Source organism: Adiantum capillus-veneris, chromosome 13 (genome assembly GCF_014529385.1).
Source record: "Adiantum capillus-veneris isolate H3 chromosome 13, ASM1452938v2, whole genome shotgun sequence".
NCBI lineage: Eukaryota > Viridiplantae > Streptophyta > Polypodiopsida > Polypodiales > Pteridaceae > Adiantum > Adiantum capillus-veneris.
This window is the reverse complement of record NC_140943.1, coordinates 50,375,075-50,401,478: the sequence shown is the minus strand read 5'-3', so window position 1 is coordinate 50,401,478 and position 26,404 is coordinate 50,375,075. Positions and strand designations below refer to the sequence as shown.

Sequence of the window (26,404 nt, the reverse complement as noted above, 5' to 3'; positions counted from 1 at the left end):
AATGCCAAAAAGCTGCCACCGTAATTTACGAAAATCCGTACAGCTGTCACGTCAACAACCAACGCAAAACGTGGAATTCTGTACAGCCTGCCACATCATCAATCAATGTAATTTTCGGAAAAACCTGCAATGTCATCAGTTCCACGCAATTTTCTTCAGTGTGTGTGTGTGGGTCCTACTTTATATTAATCCTTTATGTCACTGGGGCCCCATCGAACAGGGTCCGCATAAGTTGGTAGGACTTCTTCTTCTTCTGCTACTTGTTCTTCTTCTTCTGCTACTTGTTCTTCTTAGGGTTTAGGCCCCTCGGCCGGCATCTGCAAGTCGGCTCCCTTCTTCAGGGCTTTGACACGTCAGCAATTTGTGATAGTTTTAGGCTAGAGGAATCCAAAGATAAGCCTGGCGTTTTTGCTACAGCAGATTCCACTTGGCGTTTTTGCAGTTGCAAACCTAGCCTAGCGTTTTGTAATTTTCGACGTCAGGTCAGTCCCAATGCATCAGCGTTTTCAGTTTTCAACACTTAAGACACAGCAGATTCCGCCCCTATCCTTGCAGATCTCACCTACCCGCAACATATCATCGCAGTACCATCATATGTGTTGGGTTAAATGCCTAAATAATCCCTTTTTGTACATTTTTATACTTTGTCCAGGTTCTCAGTGTTAACCTGACATATTTTTTTAAAGTCACTTATAATAAAAGTGGAAAAACCAAAAACTCACTTATTGAGTTCTCCCCAAAAACGTGAGCTCTCTCTCTCTCTCTCTCTAGCTTCGATCTCTAGCGCTAGCTCTTGCTGCTCTGTGAGCCATTCCCCGCATCAATCACATTCCTAGATCACTAGATGTGCGACGGTTTCACCCGAAACTTAGCCCTGGTCAAAAACTTATAAATTATATTATTTAATTTGGTGGGTTGGTGGACAGTTTGCCCTGCCTCAACCTAAAAAAGTTTATAAACAGTAATGATTTAATTTGGTGGGTTGGTGGACAGTTTGCCTTGCCTGAACCTAAAAAAGTTTATAAACAATATCTTGCCCTATAAAGAAAGTAGTAGAGCCAACGTTTTGGATCAGATAAGCAAGCATCAGAGATCAGCCCAGCGTTTTTTCAAATCAGCCCCTTGGCGAGCATCCACTACAGGTCAGCCATAGCAGCCAGCGGTTTAAGATTTCAGCCCTTTCCCTCGCTGGCAAAGCCACGGATCTGCTAACGCTAGTCCCTCTACTACAGCCCGGAGCTTTGGGCAGCACATCGAGCCTCTCTCTCGGCCATTCCCTTGCCGCATTGAGTGCTCACATCTCCATCATCTGCTCCATCATTAGCTGCATTCTTGACCGTGTTTCTTGCGATAGATCTGCTAATTTTACATCGCAGATCTGCGTTTTTGCAGCCATCTTTCAGCTCTTCATTCCTCTCACATCGGGAGTGCAATTCAGTCCCAGATCTACCCCTTGGATGGGAATCAGCAATCCCACATCGAGAAGGATCCAAAGGTGCATCAAATCAGCCCCGGAGGTGCCTCGTCTCGAGGAGTTACCATGGCTACATTCCCCATTCGAGTCAATAGAGTCTGCACTTGAGGTATTGCATGTGTGTATATTCCATTTATGCAATCAAAAGCAAATACTACATCAACAACGGTGTGGGGGGGCCTTGAGAGGGTTGGTTGGGACTCCCAACGGGTGTCATTCTCCTCTTCTCTCTCTTTTTCTCTCCCCCTCTACACATCTCTACCGCATTCTCTCATTCCCTCTCTCAGGGAAAAGTAAAAAGAACCATCATTCAAGCTAAAAGGAATCAATAACGCAAGGAAAAGAAGTAAAAGATTTATGGAAGTGTAAAACCTAGATCTTCACCATTTCAATTCTACTGCACTTGACATCGTGTCTTCAGGATATGCACTCTATCTTCCACCACGTAGGTAGAGTCTGTTGCAATTTCTAGTGCTAGCAAGGAAGTTGTACGCTTAGCTCATTTGGCGAGAGATCTTTGCATTCATCGGAATCCAATGCTACATTTCAAAGTGCTATAGCTTTAGCTAAAAACCCAATGTTTGTGAGGTATCATGTGATACGAGATAGATTGGCTAACAAATGTATCGAGCTAATCAAGGTCCATACGGATTATAAACCCACAGATGCTCTTACGAAGAACTTAGCCTCATAGCCGTTTACACATTGCATAGAGATGATGGGTACAAGGTGAAGCCACAAGGATGCTTCACAACCATACAAGTTTCTACATATATAGGCCACATTGGCCTTCAAGTGGGAGATTGTTGGGGTCTCACGCTAACTAAGCCAAACACCCACTAACCCATCACTAACATAAATCACTTATTGGTTTGATAGAGCGATAAGGAGTGGATGAGTATTCTTCTCATCTTGCACTCAACACATGTTGTGTGGCTTCACTTCCTGCACTCACCGCATGCACACTCCGCACAAACTCACACAGCTAGTAGCAAATTCATGCATGCCATCTTCCAAGCAACTTTTGCCGGAGTACCTACAATCCCAGCTAGACCTACAAATAGGAAATTCCTAATGAGACCGCAGTTTGGGCAAACTCTGTAAAGGCACAATCCAACAGAAAGCTATGAACAAAACTGTACCCAAAAAGCACATTATTGGCCACGAAAGCACAACCTACTAGTGACAAATGAGATGACCAATGACACAACTTGCAACCAATAGAAGGCCAAATATCAACACATCACATCTGGTTCATGTAACAAACTTGGACACCCCAAGTCAAGATTCTATCGAGACACAGCAGAGAATCGAGATTCACTTCAAAACAATTTACAATTCACAATTGCTTCGACGCGGCCCGGCGGAGTTTCGTGCCTAGAGGTATTGGCCCCATAGATTGGCGCCCCTTTCGGTATTTCTTTTTGTATTAATCTGTGTTCAAAGTACAAGAGAGTGGGAGGGTTCTCACTCTCAGACTCTGCGTCCAGATGCTCTGAGGAGTGAGGGCCCTGCCCACTTATTTATTTGCTACAAGGGATGCCCAAAAGCAGTAGTCAAAAGCTTCTCCAAAAATAAAGCAACTGGCTCAAAAGCCTTGGTAAAAGTCAGCCAACGTAAATCCAGCTTTTCCGTACGCTTTGCCACGTCAGCAGCTGCGCAAGTTTCGTACGGCTGCCACGTCAACAATCTCCGTGTTTTGCGCCAGAAAATCCGACACTGCCACGTAAACAGTGTCTCCGCGTTTTCGCCTACTGCTAGCCAATGCGAGTGTGTCCAGGTCTGTTGCCCCACTTGGTAATGTGTGTCCATGGCCATGCCACGTCACTAGTTTGTGGCATACCCCCCTCTTGAAAGCATTGTAATCGCCCTCGATTACGCCTGCAAAACAAACAGAGGCCATAAATTGTCTCAGCAGACACTGACTGTTAGTACCGACGCACTAGGAACAACACATCTAGCACATATACCAATCGACAGTCACATCACGGGACATCACTTGACATCACACGACATCACATGACAAATCAGATTCAAAACTCGTTCCAATCTCAGACCATGATTAATCGGCAACGTATTTAGCAATCGCATCTATATCCAATCGAGACCTCTCAGATGCCCGATTAACTAATCCTTATTGCAATCATGTCTATAGAGATTTATCAGGCCGAAATGCTGCAGTCATTTCGTCTATCAGTTCCTGCACTTAAACAAGTCGAGTACAAATCAGTATCATATTATCGGGAATTCCAAATCATAAAGTCATTACAGCAGAATATTGTAAGCTCACAGTATCCCTGAAACCCAATAGGGACATCAGTATCACATATTATCGGGGCAATCTGTTGACAAAGAAGTGGAGCGACTCCCCTCTTGTGCAAGCCCGCTGCACCAGATTCCGCCCATGCTGAAATCTGGGTTCTATCACAGTAGACTATGCTAAATCGAATGCTTCAAGGTAAAGGTTCACAATCTGAGGAGTATCTGCCAAGTCCTCCTCCATCCACTTCGCATCCAATGCGGAATAGTTCTTGAATTTAACCAAGAACCATCTTATCGCTTTACCTTTTACCTTCTATCTTTATGTGCCAATATTTGTTCTGGAACGAGTATCTCCTCACTTTCCTTCACTTCGGGTTGCTCATCTGGCTCCCCATCATCGGGCACATCGCCTTTAAAAGACTTCAAGAGACTCACATGAAAAGCATTGTGAATTCTTCAAGTATCGTGGAGCTTCAGTCTAAAGGAGACATCATTTATCTTTTCAATTATCTGGAAAGGTCCATAGTATCTCATGCTAAGCTTTAATAAAGCCGCTCTTTTCCCTTTTTCTTTCTCAGGCATGCCTTCGCAAAACGTAAGAGCACCCAATCGTTCTCCTTTAATTTCAAATTGCGACGATGTCGATCTATGCCTTTTTGTGTCTTTCCTGAGATTTCTCTAAAGCCTCCCGGACCTTGGCAAAAGCAGTGTCCAAGTCCCTCGTGTACTGGTCGGCTTCAAAAATCTTACCTTTCGTGCTTAAGAAGGGTGGAACCTTCCGAGCACCTTCAATAATCTCAAATGGCGTCTTCCCCGTCGAAGAGTGAATCGTGTTATTGTAGACAAATTCCACCAAGGACAAATACTTTTTCCATTGAGTCTTTTGATCCGATATGTAAGACTTCAATAAATCTAGTACGACTGAATTTGCAATCTCAAATTGCCCATCTGTCTGTGGGTGGAAAGATGACGAGAACTGCAACCGTGTGCCAATGTTCTCCCAAATAGCCTTCCAAAACAAACTCGTGAATCGGGGATCTCTGTCGGAGACAATTGTCTGAGGCATGCCATGTAATCTGAATATTTACGCAATGAACAGTCTCGCTAAGTGATCCGGCTTGATTGTTTTCTTCACTGGAATGAAATGAGCTTGCTTGCTAAATCTGTGAATAACAATCCAAATACCATTGTGCCCACTCTCTATGTCTTCAAGAGATCAAAAATGAAATCCATAGCAATACTTTCCTTGGGGCGGGTGGGAATGGGTAAAGGCTGCTTTATGCCTGTCAAACTTGACCTTATGGCATACCAAGCATCTGCGTACAAAATCGTCCACGTCCTTCTTGAGTCTCGGCCAAAAGAAGTATCTCTCCACACCTTTCCGGGTGGTAACAATGCTACGGTGATCCGTAAATGGAGGACAGTGGCATTCGGTTAGAACCTTTTCCCTCAACGGCTGTGTAACGCACAACATCGTTCTCTTCATCAAGTAGCCATCCCAAATGGAATATCCGGCTACTACCTCCCCATTCTGTATTCGACCGAATAACATCTGCAAAATCTGGATCTGTGGCGTACTGATCGACAATGTCCCTGAAGCTTCTATGATGTATCACGGAAATAGCCAAGACCAACGGCTTCCGAGACAAAGCATCTGCCACCAAGTGTCCCTGCGCATGGACAATCTAGAAGTGAAACTGTGACAAGATGTTCACCCACCGCATCTGCTTTTCTGATAGCTGGTTCTGTGACAAGAAGTAGCGTAAACTCTGGTGATATGTAAAGACTGTAAAATCGGCTCTGAGTAGGTAATGTAGCCACTGAGTAAGAGCATGGATAACCGCCAAAGCTCTTTCTCATATATCTGTGTTGTCAATTCCGACAAACAATCGACTCTCATAGGCAATGACATGGCCTTCTTGCATTAAGACCGCACCTAGACTACGACCACAAGCCTCACAATATACTTCGTATGACTTTTGCAAATCCAGCAAAGTCAAAACTGGTGCTGTAGTCAATTTCTCTTTCAATGTCTAAAAGGCAGTCACCTCTGTGGGTCCCCACGAGAAAGGGACTCTTTTATGTGTCAACAAATGCAAAGGGGAAGCAACCTCTGCAAACTTTCTAATGAACCGCCTGTAGTAAGAACATAAGCCCAAGAAGCTTCTAACTTCATGGACATTCTTCAAATCGGGCCAATCACGTATAGTCTCAATCTTGGCCGGGTCCATCTACACTCCCCTGCTCAGACAATGTGTCCCAAAAAGTGTATCTCTGGTAGGAAAAATTCACTCTTCTTTGCATTAATCACCAACTTGTGATCTCGCAATGCCTGAAAGACCTGTAGCAGATGTTCTCTATGTGCTGCCTCATGCTTAAAGAAGACAATAATGTCATTAAAGAAAGTGCCAAGATCCGTCTTTCTTCAAAACCAACAACACCGGAGAGCACTAAGGTGAAGTACTCTATCACAAACTGGTGACGTGGCTTCCCTGTACACACACACACACACACTTGCCCCCGCTGGCTGCAGTGATGACGTGGCTTCCGGAACTTCCACCGTAAAACGCACTGGCAGTGGCTGACGTGGCAATAGTGTACAGACATGCTGTACGGAATTCCGCATTTTACGACGCGTTTCACAGAGGCAGTAGCGTACGAAATTTTGCTACTTTTTGGCTACGCATGCAAGGCTGAAAATCTACGCAAATTATTGAGCAGCTTTTGGGAACAAGTTGCTTTAAATTTGAATGCTTTTGAATTGGCAGCTTTTGGGATCCCTTGTAAAACCTTTATAAGTGTGGGCAAGGCTCCCACTTCTCAGAGCATCTGGGCGCAGAGTCTAGGAGTGAGACCCTCCCACTCCCTTGTACTAGAGTTGCAGATTAATACAAAAAGAAATACCGAAAGGGGCGCCAGTCTTTGGGACCAATATCTCTAAACACGGAACTCTTCCGCGCCGGTGACGAATCAAATTGTGAACTGTTTTGAAGTGAATTTCTGTCGTGTCATGGTAGATTCTGGACTTGGAGTGTCCAAGTTTATTACACTGGTATCAGAGCGAGGCCGATTTCTCTGCTACGGGGAAATCTGATCCTTTTTCTAGCGACACTTATGGATTCAGACAAAGATCAATCGACTTCCTCTGCATCTGGAGATGCGGACAGAGATCACGAAGAAGATTCTCACGAGGAGTATGGCCCTCCTCGGCCTACTCAGGCGGAGATTGAAGAGATGGAGCGTCGACGATTGATTGACGATGCAACAAAGATGATGATAAATTTTGCAAAGGACCCGAAATTTGCAAAATTTATGACCCAGACCTCCTTTGACGAGGTGCACTCACAGTGGCGGCAAACACAGAACCACCCCTCAAACCGGCACTCAAGAAACCTCCTACTCCAAGGATGTTTACAGAGCAAGAATTAGAAGAGGTGGTTGATACACGGATTTCTCAGCTTTTTGACGCACAGAACAAAGCTGAAAAGCACGACAAAAAGCAGAAGAAAGGAACTGACTTCCCAGGTTATTTGGGTCGTCAATCTGCTTTTGCCTTGGCAAAAAAGCAAAAAAAGCATGTCAGATTTGAAGGAGTATCCAGTTCTTCTTCTGACAGTTCTTCTAGCTCTTCTGACTCGAGCGAGGAAGACAGAAAAGGGAAAAAGCGAAGCAAAAAGCAAAGCTTCGGAAAGGGCAAGAAAAAGACAAAGAAGCCGAGTTTCTGACAATTCTACAAAGGACTCTTCTTCAGACAGTTCGGACTCCGATGATCACATATTCTATGCAAAGAAGAAGAATTTCTATAAAGCCAACCAGTATGACTTTCTGGAGAATAAAAGCAAGAAAGTCCGAGAGTTTAAAGAAGGTGGACAGTCAATTAAATTTGACACGTTTTCTGGATTTCGAGATGCTTCGAAGGCTTTGGCCTTCATACAAAAGTTTGACATAGCTTTTCTTTGGAGGACATTACTCAGAGCACTCCAAGATTCGGAGGGCTACCTCTTACTTCAAGGGAAATGCTCGAACTTGGTGATCCATCTTTTGTTGAACAAGAAAGCACCAATTAAACGGATAAGATTTAAAAGGCTTTTTATTTCTTCTTGGTTGACTCGGGAGTACGAACGCGACATACGAACTGCTTGGAACCATCTTCGGATGACCAAGAAAGATTCATTGGACGCACATTGCGAGAGATTCTGGAGCTCTTTTCTACCAGCCTTTTAATTAAAGAAGATCTCGTTCAAAGAAGAGATTGAGCGGTTTACCTTGGGACTTCCTACAGAGATCCAAGATCACTGCTTACAGCAAAAGTCAGATTTCATTCAGGAACTAATGAGTCATGCGGAACGGGGTTTTGCCATTCATTCAGGTAGTTTGACCTACCCCACATATGAAATCATGACGCAAAGGACCGAACAGACTTTGAACAATGAAAGTAGAAAGAAGAAGAGCAACCCAGAAAAGAAAGAAACGGATGCACGACCCAAGCTCACTCTTTGAGAGAGAGCTCTCTACATCAAAGAAGGGAAGTTCTTTGGATGCGGGGAAACGTGGCACATCTCCGCGAAGTGCCCTAAAAAGGCCACCTGAAAGAACAGAACGACAAAGATGAAGAAGACAGACCTAAGGGTTCAAAAGCAGCTGAGGAACGTGGACGAAAAGGCAAGATGAAAGTAGGACTGGTTCCAAATTGCATGGGTACTGACCCAAGCATGATTGACGAGAGTACAGAACTTTGCCGAGCTTGGGGCAAAGTGAAAGACCAAGAAGCCTTGATTTTCTTTGATGGAGGAGCCAAGGCCAACTTCATTTCGCCTGAATTGGTGGCGCAGCTCGAGATCACCCCCGATCGGATGGGACCACTAGCAGAGGCAGTTCTAGCGACACCCGGCAGGGACGTAGCCATTACACCTGTCATTGGCAAACTTCGGTTGCATTGTCACGGGTATTTGGGGCACGAGGACTTCTACATAATGCCCTTGGAAGGTTGTGATGTCCTCCTTGGAATTCCCTAGGACGAGCAATCAGCATGAGTGTGGAAAAAAACTTGGCGTTCTTTATCAAGTTCAGACATATTTGTCCTATTCTCATCATTCAACTCTTTCAAAAACATCGAGTAAATAAACAGACTGGATTTCATTAATTTGGAAACGGCCGAAGCCGACAGAATAGGAACAGACTCGCCCTTAAGTTTCACATCGAGGATCATACCATTGATCTGATACCTGGAAGCACACCACTAAACCCGCCACCTTACCGTGTGAGCCGAGCCAAAAATGAAGAGATTATGAACCAAGTGTAAGACCTCTTAAAAAAGGGTCTTGTCCAGCCTAGTACTTCACCGTATTGCTCTCCAGTGTTGTTGGTTTTGAAGAAAGAGGGATCTTGGAGAATGTGCACCGTTTATAGAGCTCTCAACAAAATCATCATCAAGAACAAATTTCCGATTCCTAGGATCGATGATATTCTTGACCGACTACAAGGATCCTCGTGTTTTAGCAGGATCGACTTGAAGAGCGGATATCATCAGATCCCAATCGCGCAGGGAGATGCCTACAAGACAGCTTTTCGGATGACTTTTGGGTTATTTGAGTTTTTGGTGATGCCTTTTGGCCTAACCAATGCTCCTACGACATTTTACCGGATGATGGACAAGATTTTTCGAGAGTACACACTATTTGTTGGTACTTTCTTTGACGACATCATTGTTTTCTCCAAGGATGAGGCAGAACATAGAGAAACATCTGCCAGGTCTTTCAGGCATTACGAGATCACAAGTTGGTGATTAATGCGAAGAAAAGTGAATTTTTTCTACCCGATGTCACGAGGACGTGGCAGCTGTTAACTATGTCACGAGGACGTGGCAACTGCTAACCTTAGTTGTTGGTTTCTTTCCAATGATTTTTGTTTTATTTTCTGAGACCCTTTTTTTGAAGTAGCAAACGGTCGGACATTGTATGGCCAATGTGAACGGTAGTTTCACCCACAGACGAGAAGTGGTCGGCACTGGAATTTGTATAGTAAGAGGATGTCTAGCCTCAGTGCAAGATCATGTAGGTCCCCCTGTCGCACTTAGCAAGTTGGTGGATACTAGGAAGTGAACTCAATAAAGGCATAAAGTCAAGGTGGGATCACCAACAAAATGTATCCGACAGTTGGGCCACATTGCACTTTTGGATGTGGTCCCAATGAGGATAGATGGTCAAATGACTAGTGGGAGCCCAACGGAAGCACCTCCTAAAATTTAGGGAATTGCTATTTTGGGCCGTGAAATGTGTTCGCGCCATTACCTCCGGAATGACAAGGGGAACATTTTACAACTCTACCGCAAAGTCAACTGGACAACCAGTCGGGAGATTATTAGGCGGCAACCCCGAAATGGGAAAATGCGTGTAATTGTGCCAAGTGGCGCATTTTAGTGTACTTTCCTATTGCAAAGAAGAGGTAGCCCTGAATTATAAGCTGGGAGACCTCATTTTGAAGAACTGTCACAGGTTAAAAGCTATGGAGTGCTTCCATTCCCTCTCATGTATAGTGTGGTGCTAGGAGTGATGCCCTGCACACTACACACTGCTCTCTCTCTCCCCTACATGCAGTTATGTGATGCCCCACAACAGGGCTTTTCATTTGACTGATGTACAGTTGTGTGGGTTCATGCGCGATTGCCGAGGCAAGAGCCTCTTGCACAGGTACTGGATTAGCTAGTGGTTAATCCCCCGCAGGTACAAGTGAATTCGGAGAGGTTTCACGTGAGAAATCTCGTCCGATTCAAAGGGCAAGTAGCCCTACATGTGCGGGAGCTCGAGGACTTGCTACGGATGCCACTGGCACACGAAACAAAGCCCAAAGCAGGGAATTACAGCCTGCTGTGTATTTTTGAAGGTTTAGGGTTTCGACCCTAAACGGTCCCTAATACCCGCAGGAGGTTCGGGGACTCGAGGGGACCGCTGTAAAGGTGATCTGGCGCATTTTCGGGGCAGAAAACAGAGAATTCAGCATGGTTCTCGCCAAGTTTTGCAAAGTGTCCGTGTGCGTCGGGAAAGTCATCTATTGCGTGGGGATAATGACTGTGAAGCGTCCTAGTACAGTTATGCTGCGAAATTGGGCCAGAACAGGTGGATTTCAGCCCGGATTATGCGGGACAGCTCGTAGAAAATCACAGGTTTTACTCCCTCTGTTAAAGAATAAAGAAATACCGGAAGGGGCGCCAATTTTGGGACCTACAGGTTGTCGGCGTCTGCTCGGAGCATTCTAGCTTGCGAGCCGTGTGTGTACTTAAGTGTTAAAACTTAATTCTCGTCGCAGGTTTCCTTTGCACGTTCTCTCTGTGTGTGTCTATAGTAAAGAATTTCGGGTGAAAGCCAAAGCCTACCGCCCCACGGGCCGGTTTCACCCGAGATACACTTTTTGGGACACATTGTCTCAACAGCATGAGTCAGATGGACCCGGCCAAGATAGAGACTATCCGTGATTGGCCCGATTTGAAGAATGTCCATGAAGTTAGAAGCTTCTTGGGCTTGTGTTCGTACTACAGGCGGTTCATTAGAAAGTTTGCAGATGTTGCTTCCCCTTTACATATGTTGACGCAAAAAGGAGTCCCTTTCTCGTGGGGACCCACAGAGGTGACTGCCTTTCAGACATTGAAAGAAAAATTGACTACAGGACCAGTTTTGACTTTGCCGAATTTGCAAAAGTCATTCGAAGTATATTGTGATGCTTGCGGTCGTAGTCTGGGTGCGGTCTTAATGCAAGAAGGCCATGTCATTGCCTGCAAAAGCCGATTGTTTTCAAGGCCGGAATTGACAGCACAGATTTATGAGAAAGAGCTTTTGGCGATCATCAGATGCTCTTACTCAGTGGTGACATTACATACTCGAAGCGGATTTTACGGTCTTCACAGATCATTAGAGTTGACGCTACTTCTTGTCACAGAAGCAGCTATCGGAAAAGCAGATGCGGTGGGCGAACATCTTGTCACAGTTTCACTTCCAGATTGTCCATGTGCAGGGACAGAAGAATTTGGTGGGCAGATGCTTTGTCCCGGAAGCCGTTGGTTCTGGCTATTTCCGCGATACATCATAAGAGCTTCGAGGATATGCTCGATTAGTATGCCACAGATACAGAATTTTGCATATATTTTCACTCGGATACGGAATGGGGAGATAGTAGCGGGATATTCCATTCGGGATGGCTACTTGAAGAGGAAAACAATGTTGTGCGTTACACAAACGTTGAGGGAAAAGATTTTAACCGAATGCCACTGTCCACCTTTTACGGGTCACCGCGGCATAGCTACCACCTTGAAAGGTGTGGAGAGAGACTTCTTTTTGCCGGGACTCAAGAAGGATGTGGATGATTTTGTACGCAGTTGCTTGGTATGCCGTGGAGAGATACTTCTTTTTGCCGGGACTCAAGAAGGATGTGGATGATTTTGTACGCAGTTGCTTGGTATGCCAGAAGGTCAAGTTTGACAAGCATAAAGCACAGGGATTGTTACAGCCTTTACCCATACCCACCCGCCCCTGGGAAAGTATTGCAATGGATTTCATTTTTTATCTCCCAAAAACACAAAGTAGTCACGATGGTATCTGGACTGTTATTGACAGATTTAGAAAGCAAGCTCATTTCATTCCAGTGAAGAAAACAGTCAAGCCGGATCACTTAGCGAGACTGTTTGTGGCCCAGATCTTCAGATTACATGACATGCCTGAGACGATTGTCTCCGACAGGGACCCCAGATTCACGAGTTCGTTTTGGAAGACTGTTTGGGAGAACATTGGCACGCGGTTGCAGTTCTCGTCATCGGTCCACCTGCAGACTGACGGGCAATCGGAGATTGCCAATTCAATGGTACTAGATTTATTGAAGTCTTACGTCTCAGATGAGAAGACTCAATGGGAAAAGTATTTACCTTTGGTGGAATTTGCCTACAATAACACGATACACTCTTCGACGGGGAAGGCACCATTTGAGATTATTGAAGGTGCTAGAAAGGTTCCACCCTTCCTAAGCACGAAAGATAAGATTTTTGAAGCCGACGAGTACACGCGTGACTTGGACACGCCTTTTGCCAAGGTCTGCGAGGCTTTGCAGAAATCTCAGGAAAGACAGAAAAAGGCAACAGATCGCCATCGTCGCAATTTGAAATTGAAGGAGAACGATTGGGTGCTCTTACGTTTTGAGAAGGCACGCCTGAGAAAGAAAAAGGGAAAGGAGAGGCTTTTTCCAAAGCTTAGTATGCGATACTACAGACCTTTCCAGATTTCCGAAAAGATAAATGATGTCTCCTTTAGATTGAAGCGATGTCTACTTTAGACTGAAGCTGCCCGATACTTGGAGAATCTCTTGAAGCCTTTTAAAGGCGATGTGCCCAAAGATGGGGAGCCTGATGAGCAACCCGAAGTGGAAGAAAACAAGGAGATCCTTGTTCTTGAACAGATATTGGCACATAAAGACAAAAAGATTAAGGGTAAAGTGATAAGGTAATTCTTGGTTAAATTCAAGAACTATCTTGCATTGGAAATTTGGATGCGAAGTGGATGGAGGAGGACCACCTAGCAAATACTCCTAAGATTGTGAATCTTTACCTTTAAGCATTTGGATTAGCATAGTCTATTCTAAATGGAGCCGTGAACTCAGCTTGGGCAAAATCTGGTGCAGCGGGTATGCACAAGAGGGGAGTCGCTCCACTCCTTTGTCAACAGATTGCCTCGATTTTTGATATTAAAGTCACTAATGTCTCTTTGAGTTTCAAGGATACTATGGACTGACAGTATTCTGTTGTATGACTTTATGAACTGCAATTCCCGATAATATGATACGAATTTGTTCTCGACTTGTTTAAGTGCAGAAACTGATAGACGAAATGACTGCAACATTTCGGTCTGAAAGATCTCGATAGACATAGTTGCAATAAGGATTAGTCAATCGGGCATCTATGAGGTCCGGAGTGGATCTAGATGCGATTGCTACATACATTGCCGATAAATCATGGTCTCAGATCCGAATGAATTTGTGAATGTTATTTGTCATGTGATGTCCTGTGATGTCATGTGATGTGATTGTCGATTGGTACATGTGCTAGATGTGGGTTCCTAGTGCATCGGTACTAACAGTCGGTGTTTGCTAAGACAGTTTATGGCTTCTGTCTGTTTTGCAGGCGTAATCGAGGGCAATTACAATGCTTTCAAGAGGGGGGTATGTCACAAACTGGTGACGCGGTTTCCCCGTACACACACACACACCTGCCCCGACTAACTGCAGTGATGATGTGGCTTCCGAAAATTCCGCCGCTGAACGCGCTGGCAGTGTACGGACACACTGTACGGAATTCCGCATTTTACGGTGCGTTTCACGGAGGCAGCAGCGTACGAAATTTTGCTGCTTTTTGGCTACACATGTGTTAGGTGCAGCGGAATGAATGTTGTATTTTCTCAAGATTAGTGATCTTTATTGCTCAAGGTTCCTTTTAGTTCTTTAGGGAAAGAGAGAGCTTTCCGTCTTATGGAGAGTGCTATGATCACGAACAAAGTGAGTGGATATTGTGCGTGCAAGTGAATGAGACTGAGAGAAGAGATACGACACCAAAGACGTTGTAAAACCCTCCTCCGGAGGCCCCACTCTCGTCGGCAAGAGTGGTCTATTCTTTGATTGCACAAAGGTGTACAATGCGTATGCAATGGACTATGCAACTTGGTCTATGCCGATGACGACGATGGTGACGACGGTGACGATGACGACGACGATGGCTGAAATCTGAAATCTTCTAATCGCTGAATTTCGGGACTGTTTCGGTGGCTGAAAATGACTGTTTTGGCTGCGTTTTCTTGGCTGAAAAATGAGGTTTCTTAGGGCTGAAAACTGATGGTCTTTACGGGCTGAATCTGCTACAGTTTAGGTGAATAATGCCGGTCTTAATTTGCTGCTGAAATCCAAAAACGCCAGGAGCTAAATTTGGTCCTTCTGTCGCCGGGGTTCTGCAAATGCAAAAACGCTAGGCTGATTTGCTATGTCGTGATGACGCCGGGGCTGATCTGCTGTGCACAAATCGCCAAGGCTGATCTGATGCAAAAACGCTAGGTCTTCTGTGGAGAAAACGCCAGAGTAGTCACGGGGGTTGGTCTTGCTGAGAAGTTGCTTGTTGAGCAAGGTGCTCCTGCTGCCTCTTCTGCCAGAAAGTGCAAACTTGGGTTTGCTTATATATTAACTTAGCAAAATTGCCCTACCTACTTTTGTTGGAAAGTCACTTAAAAATAATAAGTGAAAATAACCAAAAATAGGAAAATAGGCTAAATGCACTGGAAAATTCCCCTAACTGATGCTAATGGATTCTGATGGGAATTCCGACGATCATGCTGTGTGCAACCGGAGGATATGCATCTATGCTAAGTGACTATGCATGCACGGTCTACGAATACTCACAAAAGTGCCAGATCACTGCTAATCTAGACTTGACTTGACTTGACTCAACCCTGCTGTGGTGTAGATTGTCCACGGACACATAGGGTTGGGATGTGTCACGTGACAACATGCAAGGCTGAAAATCTACGCAAATATTGGGTAGCTTTTGGGAGCAAGTTGCTTTAAAGTTTGAATCCTTTTAAATTGGCAGCTTTTGGGGCTCTGCTTTTGGCATCCCTTGTAAAACCTTTATAAGTGTGAGCAGGGCTCCCACTTCTCAGAGCATCTGGACGCAGAGTCTGAGAGTGAGACCCTCCCTCTCCCTTGTACTTTGAGTTGCAGATTAATACAAAAAGAAATACCGAAAGGGGCGCCAGTCTATGAGGCCAATATCTATAGGCACGGAACTCTGCCAGACCGGGGTCGAATCAAAATGTGAGCTGTTTCGAAGTGAATTCCTGTCGTGTCGCCGTAGATTCTTAACTTGGAGTGTCCAAGTTTCTTACATACTCGACTGGATAAGACCCTTTTTCAAGAGGTCTTTCACTTGGTTCATAATCTCTTCATTATGGGCTCAGCTCACACGATAAGGTGGCCGGTTCGATGGTGTGCTTCCAGGTATCACATCAATGGTATGATCCTCGGGACGAGCTGGTGGCAACTCGCCTGGCAGGCCCTCAGAAAAGCAATCGGCATGAGTGTGGAGAAAATCTTGGCATTCTTTATCAAGTTGACATATTTGTCCTATGTTCATCATTCAACTCTTTCAAAAAGATCGAGTAAACAAACATACTGGATTTTATTAATTTCGAAACGGCTGAAGCCGATCCAATAGGGACAGACTCGCCCTTAAGTTTCACATCAAGTACAATGTTTCGGCCCTTTTCAATAGTCAATGTCGCTTTCTTCGCCCGATAATCGACCACGACGTTGTTCTTATGGTACCAAGGGACTCCCAGGAGGACATCACAACCGTCCAAGGGCATTATGTAGAAGTCCTCGTGCCCTAAATACCCCTGACAATGCAACCGAAGTTTGCCAATGACGGGTGTAATGGCCACGTCCCTACCGGCTGCCGCTAGAAATGCCTCTACTTGTGGTCCCATCCGATCGGGTGTAATCTCAAGCCGCGCCACCAATTCAGGTGAAATGAAGTTGGCCTTGGCTCCTCCATCAAAGAAAATCAAGGCTTCTTGATCTTTCACTTTGCCCCAAGCTCGGCAAAGTTATGTACTTTCATCAATCCTGCTTGGGTCAGTACCCAGGCAATCTGGAACCAGTCCTACTTTCATCTTGCCTTTTCGTCCACATTCCTCAACTACTTTCAAACACTCTGGCATTTCTTCATCTTGTTCTTTCTGTGCCTTTATAGGGCACTTCGCGGAAGAGGGGCCCATGTTCCCCGCAACCAAAAAAAGTGTCAAACTCAATTGACTGTCCACCTTCTTTAAATTCTCGAACTTTCTTTCTTTTATCTTCGAGGAAGTCATACTTGTTGGCTTTATTGAAATGCTTCTTCTTTGCGTAGGATCTGTGATCGTCGAAGTCCGAACTATCTAAAGACGAGTCCTCTGTAGAATTGTCAGAAACTGGGCGAAACTTAGGCTTCTTTGCCTTTTTCTTTCCCTTTCCGAAGCTTTGCTTTTTGCTTCGCTTTTTCCCTTTCCTGTCTTCTTCGCTCGAGTCAGAAGAGCTAGAACTGTCACAAGAAGAAGAAAAAGAAGATCTGGATACTCCTTCAAATCGCACACGCTTCTTCTGCTTTCTTGCCGAGGCAAAAGTAGATTGACGACCCAAATAACCCAAGAAGTCAGTTCCTTTCTTCTGCTTTTTGGCTTTGTTGTTCGCGTCAAAAAACTGAGTAATCCGTGTATCAACCACCTCTTCCAATTCTTGCTCTGTAAACATCCTCGGATCAGGACGTTCCTTGAGTGCCGGTTTGAGGGGTGGCTCTGTGGCCTTCTGCCACTGGGTGTGCACCTCGTCGAAGGATGTCTGAGTCAAAAATTTTGCAAATTTCGGTTCCTTCACAATGTTGATCATCATCTTTGTCACGGCGTCAACCAATTGTCGACGTTCCATCTCTTCAATCTCTGCCTGAGTAGGCCGAGGTGGGCAGTACTCTTCCTGAGAATCTTCTTCATGATCTCTTCCCGCATCCCCAGATGCAGAGGAAGTCGACTGTTCTTTGTTGGAATCCATAAGTGTCGCGAGAAAAGGATCAAATTTCCCAGTAGAAGTGAAATCCGCCGCGCTCTGATACCACTATAACAAACTTGGACACCCCAAGTCAAGATTCTACCGCGACACAACAGAGATTCACTTCAAAACAATTTACAATTCACAATTGATCCGACACGGCCCGGCGGAGTTCCGTGCGTAGAGGTATTGGCCCCAAAGACTGGCGCCCCTTTCGGTATTTCTTTTTGTATTAATCTGTGTTCAAAGTACAAGAGAGTGGGAGGGTTCTCACTCTCAGACTCTGCGTCCAGATGCTCTGAGGAGTGAGGGCCCTGCCCACTTATTCATTTGCTACAAGGGATGCCCAAAAGCAGAACACCAAAAGCAGTAGTCGAAAGCTTCTCCAAAAATAAAGCAACTGGCTCAAAAGCCTTGGTAAAAGTCAGCCAGCTTAAATCCAGCTTTTCCGTACGCTTTGCCATGTCAGCAGCTGCGCAGGTTTCCCTACAAATGTCACATCAGCAGTCTCCGCGTTTTGCGTCGGAAAATCTAGGACTTCCACGTCAGCACTGTCTCCGCGTTTTCCGCTGCTGCCAACCAATGCGAGTGTGTTCAGGTCTATTGCCCCACTTGGTAATGTGTGTCCAAGGCCATGCCACGTCACCAGTTTGTGACAATTCAAGCCAAGAAAAACCGGTTACTCACCTCCACACACACTCAGCTCCAATGAGAGAGAGAGAGAGAGGCGCTACACTCAGCCCTCAGCCTCCTTTTGGTCGCTGGCTCTTCAGCCCCCTTCACGCCATCAGCCTCCTGCACACTGGCTCTTCAGCCCCCTGCTGGTCGCGCTGCACTTCACCCCAAGCAAAACCTGCACCTATTTCGGGTACCTGCACCCATCGCGGGCCACGCTGCTGCTCCAACCCCCGTCTTGCCATGGGCTGTTGCATCAGCTGTCGCCGGTAGGCTCCGCTGCCCTGCTTGTTGGTTGCCTGCACGTTGTCTGTGACCAAGAGCAGCTCACCCGTGTGCAAGTCTCCCTCGACGGTAACTTAGGCAATATTCATGGTCACGAACAAGAGGATAACGCAGGTGGAAAAAGAGATGAAAGAGTGGAAAACGTAGATGGAAGATTGGTGGAAAGAAAGGGCCAACCTCATCCAAATGGTCTTCAACGAGGGCAAGCAATGAAAAAAGCAAAAGAAGACTTCCAGGCCGAAGTCCAAACGCTCCGGGAGGAAGTCTCAACCCTCAAGCAAGAGCTTGCAGAAACTAGAGCAGGGAGTGGACTTGAAGAAGGAGAAATCCAACCCTCAATGATAGAGAAACTCAAAGTCATCAAGGGACAAGTGCGGAAGATCAAAGGAGAAGAGAAGCAACATGAGGCGAAGACGTCACCGTGGGTAGATGTAATCACAAAAACACAGAAGAAGGTAGATGAGGCTGAGAAATGGATAGAAGTCGCCAAGAAAGCGAAAGGGAAAGAACCAACAGCCATCCCCACTCCCACAATCTTCAACATGACCCTAGAGGAAGAGCAAAGGAAGACGGCTAGAGCTTTACATGTACAAGTGACCGGTCTAAAAGACTGTGATGATGTGGAGGGGGAAGTCAAAGAACTCCTAATTATGATGGGTAGTGAGGCCACTCACACGGAGGCATGGATAGTGGGGAAGAAGAGAGAAGGAAATGGGGAGACTTCAAAGGAGAGAGCATTGATCCTTCGCTTCACCTCCATGGAAGCAAAGAACGATTTCTTGAAGAAGCGTCCTACACTAAAGAAGACGGGGATATTCCTTTCAGACAACCTCACACTCTCACAGCTTCTCATATGCAAGAAGTTATGCCTGATAAGGACAGCCTGAGAGAGAAAATTTGGCCTTCTATAGAGATGGACGAGTGGTTATTATGGAGAGACGCTCCGCATGACGGCAGAGACCACACTCAAAGTTGCTACTTGAAATTGTAATGGATCTATGATCTCGCGGCTTATTAGAGCCAAGGCTTCAGTACCACATGACATTATTCGAGCAGAGCTAGCTGCCTCCCACTAGTGGTTGAGGCGCTTACCAGATCAGTCTCCTTTAGACACCGCTTGTGGGACCTCCCCAAAGATAGATATGCCCGCCTAGCACTTGAGTCCTCTCGACAGTTAGCTATGCAGGGAGATACAACATGCTAGTATGGGGAGATGACATCATGGTTTCACATACATGGGTTCAGCATGGACAGATTGCCCCCCTTCCAGTACTCATTGGATGCACCCTCTCTAACTCTTACACAGTCCGAGATCACCAGGCTCATCCGCTAGGACCTGACTCAGCTAGATACCACGTCGCACGAGGACTTGGATACAACCGACACATGAGCTGGGCACAAAGATGGCTTTCTATAGAGAGCATCTTCTCCACTTACTAAGGATGGATTTGTGACGAGGCCCAGATACGTGGACACCCACTAATCTCATGGGATACGATGTGCTATTGGCCAGATACGTACATCTTCAGACCAGCTTTGGATCGACTCGTAGATATAGCAGAGTACCGGCAGAGGCCATGACATGTCCCCTATGTCGCATGGAGCCTGAGACAGAGTTGCACTACACATGCGACTGCCCAATTTACTATGAGATACAAGGCCGCTTTCACTGCCTGTTCAGAGAGGGCATTGGACCAGTCTCTAGATTCATGGGGTAAGAGGACCAGATATGTCTAGGACTGTTTTTGCTCGAGCTCCACAGACACACAGAGAGCCTGATGAGAGGAGAGGCTAGCCAATCTCAGAGCCAGATCACAGACTTCTTTAGAGCAAGACACTGGGTAGCCGGAGAAGTAGCTACCACAGCAGAGCTCACATTCTCCTCACACCAAAGGCACACTGAGCGATCGAGCGACCGAGATCCAAACGCCCATGACTGCACAGGACTACACAGCATCGACGGAGGCTGCATCAAAGGATTCGGATCACTTTGGCCCGACATGCACGACGCCGGTCAAACTCTAACCATGGAGAAGATTGATGAGATCCGCCAACGACCAATGATGGATCTTCTAAGATTTAGCTCTTTTCAGGATTGTACATCCTGCTCATCTTGTACCAGCCTTTGTATCAGATCAGCTCTTACCCATTATATCCCCACACACACACCCACATTGTGTTTTATTAGCCCTCAATCACTACTTTCATCCCCCTACTCGTATCCTACACAATTCCAGCTAGCTGCTTAGTTCACATCTAGCAGTTTACGATTCTATAGTACCCCTTTTTCAATACCTTTTTATTTTTGGTACTCAAACATTGTATCACATTCACCGCATTGTAACGTTTTGGTCTCATAGGTCATTTTGTCCTTTTGAAGACGTTAATGTAACATTTCATTTCATAACATGATCAGGCTAGATACATGTGGGTGAGGCTGAGAGCTGACACAGGTCGATTTCTATATATTGCTATATGTTACTTCCCCCCAGTACGTCAGTATATGCTGTATCCAGAGGGCAGTCGCCTTTCTCAATTCTAGATGATGATATATGGGAGTTTTCTAGGGATGGTGATATCATCCTCCTAGGAGACTTCAATGCTCGAACGGGCAACTGTCAGACAGTCTTCTACGACACTTCAGATGAGATGCTTAGAGAGTTGGATGTGGGGGAGCTGGGGTTTGACAGATGCTCACATGATAGAGAGCAGACTGAGTATGGGAGATACCTCACGGAGATGACGACTACACATGGGCTAGCCATACTTAATGGCTTACAGCGGTTTCCTGGAGCAGCAGGCTTCACATGTTTTCCACACAAACATGGGGCCAGTACAGTGGACTATGTTATGACACAGCCGAGCTTTATTCCTTGTATTCAGGATTTCACAGTGGGAGCCAGACCAGTGGGCGTAGCAGTGGATCATGCTCTCTTGACATTGTCCGTATCTTTTCAGTTTAGTACAGCCCAGAAATCAGGAGGCAGGTCACACACCCGTTATACATTTACACTAGAGACTGACTCGGTTTATACAGAGGCGATCTGGGATCGTCTATGCACAGTTGCTCCAGGCCTCTCAGTAGAGGAGTGCACTACTTTACTGACTGAGACACTACATGATGCAGCATCAGAGGCATACCCACACACTCAACCGGATCGGAGGCGACATTCTGGGAGCATGCCCCAGAATAGTTGGTATGATGAGGAGTGCAGAGAGATGAGAGCCCAGCTTCAGAGGGATCTTCATTTAGGAGTCATCACCTACAGACAGTCGCGGATTGCTTTCCGACGCCTTGTGCGAAAGAAGAAACGAGCTTACCTGGCCCAGATGGAGCGAGACTTGTATCAGTTGTTCTTGAGTAGAGACTCAGGCGAGGCATGGCGACTCTTCCATGAGCACTCCCCTCCCCCAGTGATTACTTCTCCTGATGTGTGGGGCCAGTATGCGACATCGTTATATACGGTTCCTGGGCAGGATCCCCTTCCAGATCCTACAGAGCCATGTCCACCTACGAGCACCTTCTTTACCACTGAGATGGTAAAGAGAGCCATTGACAGGATGAGGACCAGGAGGGCTTACGATCATGACGGTCTAGTAGCGGAGCACTTTATACATGCTAGGGATATGCTGATGGAGGTTCTTGCAGTGTTGTTCAATCGTGCCATGTGTGAGGGATTACCTGAGACTTGGAGGTTGTCTACTATTGTGCCTATATTCAAGGCAGGTGATCCTACAGAGCCTGGAAATTACCGCACTATTATGGTTGGACACACACTGGCACGATTGTATGCATCCATTATTGAGCAGCAGTTGAGTAACTGGGCAGAGGGTGAGGGTGTACGGGCAAAGGGACAGGCAGGTTTCAGGAGGGGTTTCTCCACTCTTGACCATATTCTGACACTCAGAGCTATCATTGAGGAGGGCAGGTCACATGGGAGACGGATTTATTGTAGCTTTGTGGATTTCCGCAAAGCATTTGACATGGTACCGAGAGCTCGACTGATGCGCAGACTGCAGGAGATGGGGGTGCCCACAGTGTTGATTTGGGGGATTATGGCTTTATACAGATCAGTGATGGGACATGTACGCACCCCAGAGGGGATATCTGACTTAGTTCACTCCACTATCGGGGTGAAACAGGGTTGCCCATTGTCTCCTACTCTATTTGGTATGTATGTTGATGAGGTGTCTGATTACATTGACAGAGAGGGTGATAGAGGTGCCCAGCTGGCAGGGACGTGGATCCCATTGTTGTTATATGCTGATGATATTGTCTTGATCTCTGACTCACCAGAGGGTATGCAGCGACAGTTGGATGCATTACACAGTTTTGCAGAGGATAGTGGATTGTCTGTAAACCTTGGTAAAACCAAGGTCATGGTGTTTAACACCACACCGCAGTGGATCAGGAGATCGGCACCGACCTTCACGTATGGTCAAGAGATTGTGGAGTATACAGATGCATACACTTACCTTGGGATAGTCTTCACTGGGCCGAGGTTTTCTTTGGGGAGAGCAGCAGAGACTAGACTGACCAGAGCTTATGCGGCCTTGGGAAGCTTGGAGAGGATGTGTTCGCAGGTTCAGTTCCAGGAACCTCGGACAAAGTTATGGCTCTTTGATACTTTAGTAGCCTCAGCTATGATGTATGGGGTACAGGTATGGGGACCTTCTGTAGGCCAGGATGGTTGGAGACGTATGGAGAGGCCCTTGGTATCTATGATCTCCCGATTGATTAGAGCCAAGGCCTCCGTACCTCACGCGATCATTCGAGCAGAGCTAGCTGCCCCCCCCATGGAGATTGAGGCACTTACCAGATCAGTGTCCTTTGTGCACAGCCTATGGGATACTACTAGAGACAGATATGCTAGACTGGGCCTTGAGTCTTCTAGACAGTTAGCTCTACAGGGAGACACTTCATGCTGGTATGCACAGATGACTTCATGGTTTCAGGCGCATGGCTTCACCATGGACAGGTTGCCCACTTTCCAGTATTCTCTTCAGGCACCCTCGCTGTCTCTTACACGGGTGGAGATCACTAGACTCATTCGTCAGGACCTGATCCAGCTCGACACCAGGAGGACATGGATAGAGCCGCCTCAGGAGTTGAGCACGAAGATGGCTTTCTATAGAGAGCATCTTCTCCACCTCACAGGAGATGGGTTTGTGATTCGACCCAGCTACATGGACACACATATGTCTCATGGTTTGCGTTGTGCCATTGGTCAGATACGCACATCCTCACATCAGCTCGAGATTGAGACTGGTAGATTCAGAGGGATACCAGCAGACAGCAGGATATGCCGATTATGCCAGAGAGAGCCAGAGACAGAGTTGCACTACATATGTCATTGCACAGTGTTCTATGAGATACGGGGGCGTTTCCACTGCTTATTCAGAGAGGGTTTTGGTCCTCTATCTAGGGTCATGAGTTATGAGGATCAGAGATGTCTTGGACTATATCTACTTGAGTTACACAGGTATAGAGACACTTTACTGGGGAGAGCTAGAGAGAGGCAGTCCCAGAGACACATTACAGATTTCTTCACTAGATATGGGACAGCCAGAGGAGCAGCCACCACTGCAGAGCTCGTCCCACACTCATTCGACCACTACTGGCACTCTCATCGACCGAGCATTGGAGCTACAGAGATACAGACGACCGCGACTGAGGAGAGGAGCTACACAGCATCGACGGAGACTACAACAGAAGATTCGAGCCATACTCCCTCGACATCCAGAGTGCAGATGAGGATGGATCCTCACCATTTCTTCCATCTTTGTTTCACACACTGTTACATCTAGTTTACCGGGTACCTATTGTATCAGCTGCTACACCCACGTAGTTTTAGATTGTAGTAGTAGTAGTAGTATTTTGTTCCACTTCTAGTTCTTTTGTACCCAGACATGGTATTAGATTCACTATTTTGTAACTGATTGGTCTCATAGGTCATTTTGGCCTTTTGAAGACGTTAATATAACATTTCATTTCATTTCTCTTTCTCTCTCTCTCTCTCTCTCTCTCTCTCTCTCTCTCTCTCTCTCTCTCTCTCTCTCTCTCTCTCTCTCTCTCTCTCTCTCTCTCTCTCTCTCTCTCTCTCTCTCTCTCTCTCTCTCCCGCCCGCACATAACACATTTGAACTACTTTGGACATCCCCGCTGATGTGATAATCCATTGAGACTTCGCTTTTGGCAAATGAAAGGTATTGTGAAGGGTTCACTGTCTTCAGGATTCCTCTGGTTTAACAATGTACTCCTTCGGCTCCTAATCCCAGTACATGCACAATAAGTTGATTCCCTTCTCTCACGCCACATTGCACAATCTCAATCGGCACATTGCCGAGTTGCAAACAGGACTCCAAACAAACATTCTTACATGCTGTCCGTCTTTTTTGGCTTTGGGGAAAAGGGGGAAGGGGGGGGGGGGGGGGGGGGGGTTAGTCAATGACTATGCGGTTCCCTAACACCAGTAATAAGTTGCAACATCTGCAAGCAAAAGTTTCCACTTTTGTATGTACTCTTAACAGCATTAAAATGAGAATAAAACAACTGCTACTCCTGGTTTTGAGATTCCCACACCTTGCCAGCAAATAAAACAATCAATTTCAAACAAATACATCAAACAACAGATAATAGTAATTGGAAAAGCACTGAAGTTTCTAGCAGTGAAAAAGTGTTTCCCATCAAGAACCCAATCTGACTTTTCAAAGGTTGCGTGATCTTGATTACCTTCCAATCGGAGGCATCCTTTCCTCTAACCATTCTGAGCATTTCTTGAAGAAGACCTGCCAACATAATCACTCAAATATGATTCTGACATGATGAGAAGCTGCTATATGCAAGACTGCAAGAGCATGCGACAGAACAACAATGCAAAAACCTCAGCTGCTCATATAAAAAGAGAGAGCCGGGCTTCACAAAAAGAAGAAGCGAAGTTGCCAGGTACAGCATCATGTAACCTGCCATTGCTTGCTAGAGCAACCTACAATAGCCTCTAATGACCTCTCCAATCATAGTGTTCATATATTCAAATGTGCACATCTTTAATGCTTCCAAAGCAAAATTTGCCAAAGTAGCCCCCAGTTTTGAAGAAAATACAATGCAGAACACAAATATGTGCAGCGGTATGCACATGTTCACTGCTTCTGATGGTAATGGATTTAGGAATTTCACAAAAACTCACGTTCTCGTGTAAGTTGTCGAAAGCTTTTGTGGCTGCCAGAGCTCCAAGAAAACAAGGAAGAATCGGATCCTGACATGGTAAGGCAGACAGGAAGAAAACCCAACACCACAGGCGTTATAAACTTCTCCAAATCCAGACAGAAATGGAGAAGCGTGGGCGAGTGGGCGAGGCAAAGCTCGAGTAGACTAACCGAGGCTTGCCCGCAATGGCTATTTTATAATGCTTGTCACGTTTATGCCAAAATGCCTTTGCCCAGGTTGTTTGAGGCTTTTGCTGGGTTGTTTCTTGCAAACAGCCAAGGTTGATTTTTTCAAATTTCAATATAATTGAACAATACTTTTGGAGACTTGGAGGAGGAGAAGGGACGTTCCACAGCCCAGATTTCTGGGATTGACAGCCCAGATTCTAGAAAGGATCATGGCCGTCCATTTCATTAAGAAAAGGAACATAATGTTCCCTTCACTTGCAGATTCCAAAGATCAAGGTTGTACCATCCAGAACACTATATACCACGGGGTCTTAAATGAACCCTGGGAGGTGGGATCGACGGTGAGCTCAAAACGGGACGGTTTGCAAAAAGTTGTCAACATTGACCACAACCCGGGTTTCAAAATCATGACCCCCTTGTTGGCAACCTAATGCCCTAACCACGTGCACATGTGGGTTTCCTTGCCCCCCTGTCACTTCACTTGCTCATAAAGTAAAACACCCAAGCAAAAATAAACTAGGACATAAAAAATAAACTCGGGTCCATCGAACATATTACTAGCACCGTGGTAATCGTGCACTAGTTCAGGGCCATAAATCCCATCACTTAGGTTTCATGGTATATAGTGTTGAGGTTCTACCATCACGTCATCACATTTTACTAGTTACGTATGTGCATCTGTACAACATATTGTAAACTCGAAGGGAAAAGTTCC

General features: G+C 45.9%; 1 protein-coding gene across 2 annotated transcripts in view; it reads right to left on the bottom strand.

Moving 5' to 3' along the window:
- Window positions 1-25,714, bottom strand: part of KEU (Sec1/munc18-like (SM) proteins superfamily) — a 115,479-nt gene extending 89,765 nt beyond the window's left edge. For both annotated transcript variants that reach the window (XM_086526753.1, XM_086526754.1), the window contains exons 1-2: window positions 25,482-25,714; window positions 25,028-25,083 (exon numbers count right to left, since the gene is read on the bottom strand). In XM_086526753.1, coding sequence (XP_086382879.1) covers window positions 25,028-25,083; window positions 25,482-25,557 — 132 coding nt within the window. In that variant the 5' untranslated portion in view covers window positions 25,558-25,714. The remainder of the gene's footprint in view (window positions 1-25,027; window positions 25,084-25,481) is intronic.
- Window positions 25,715-26,404: the final 690 nt, after the last annotated feature.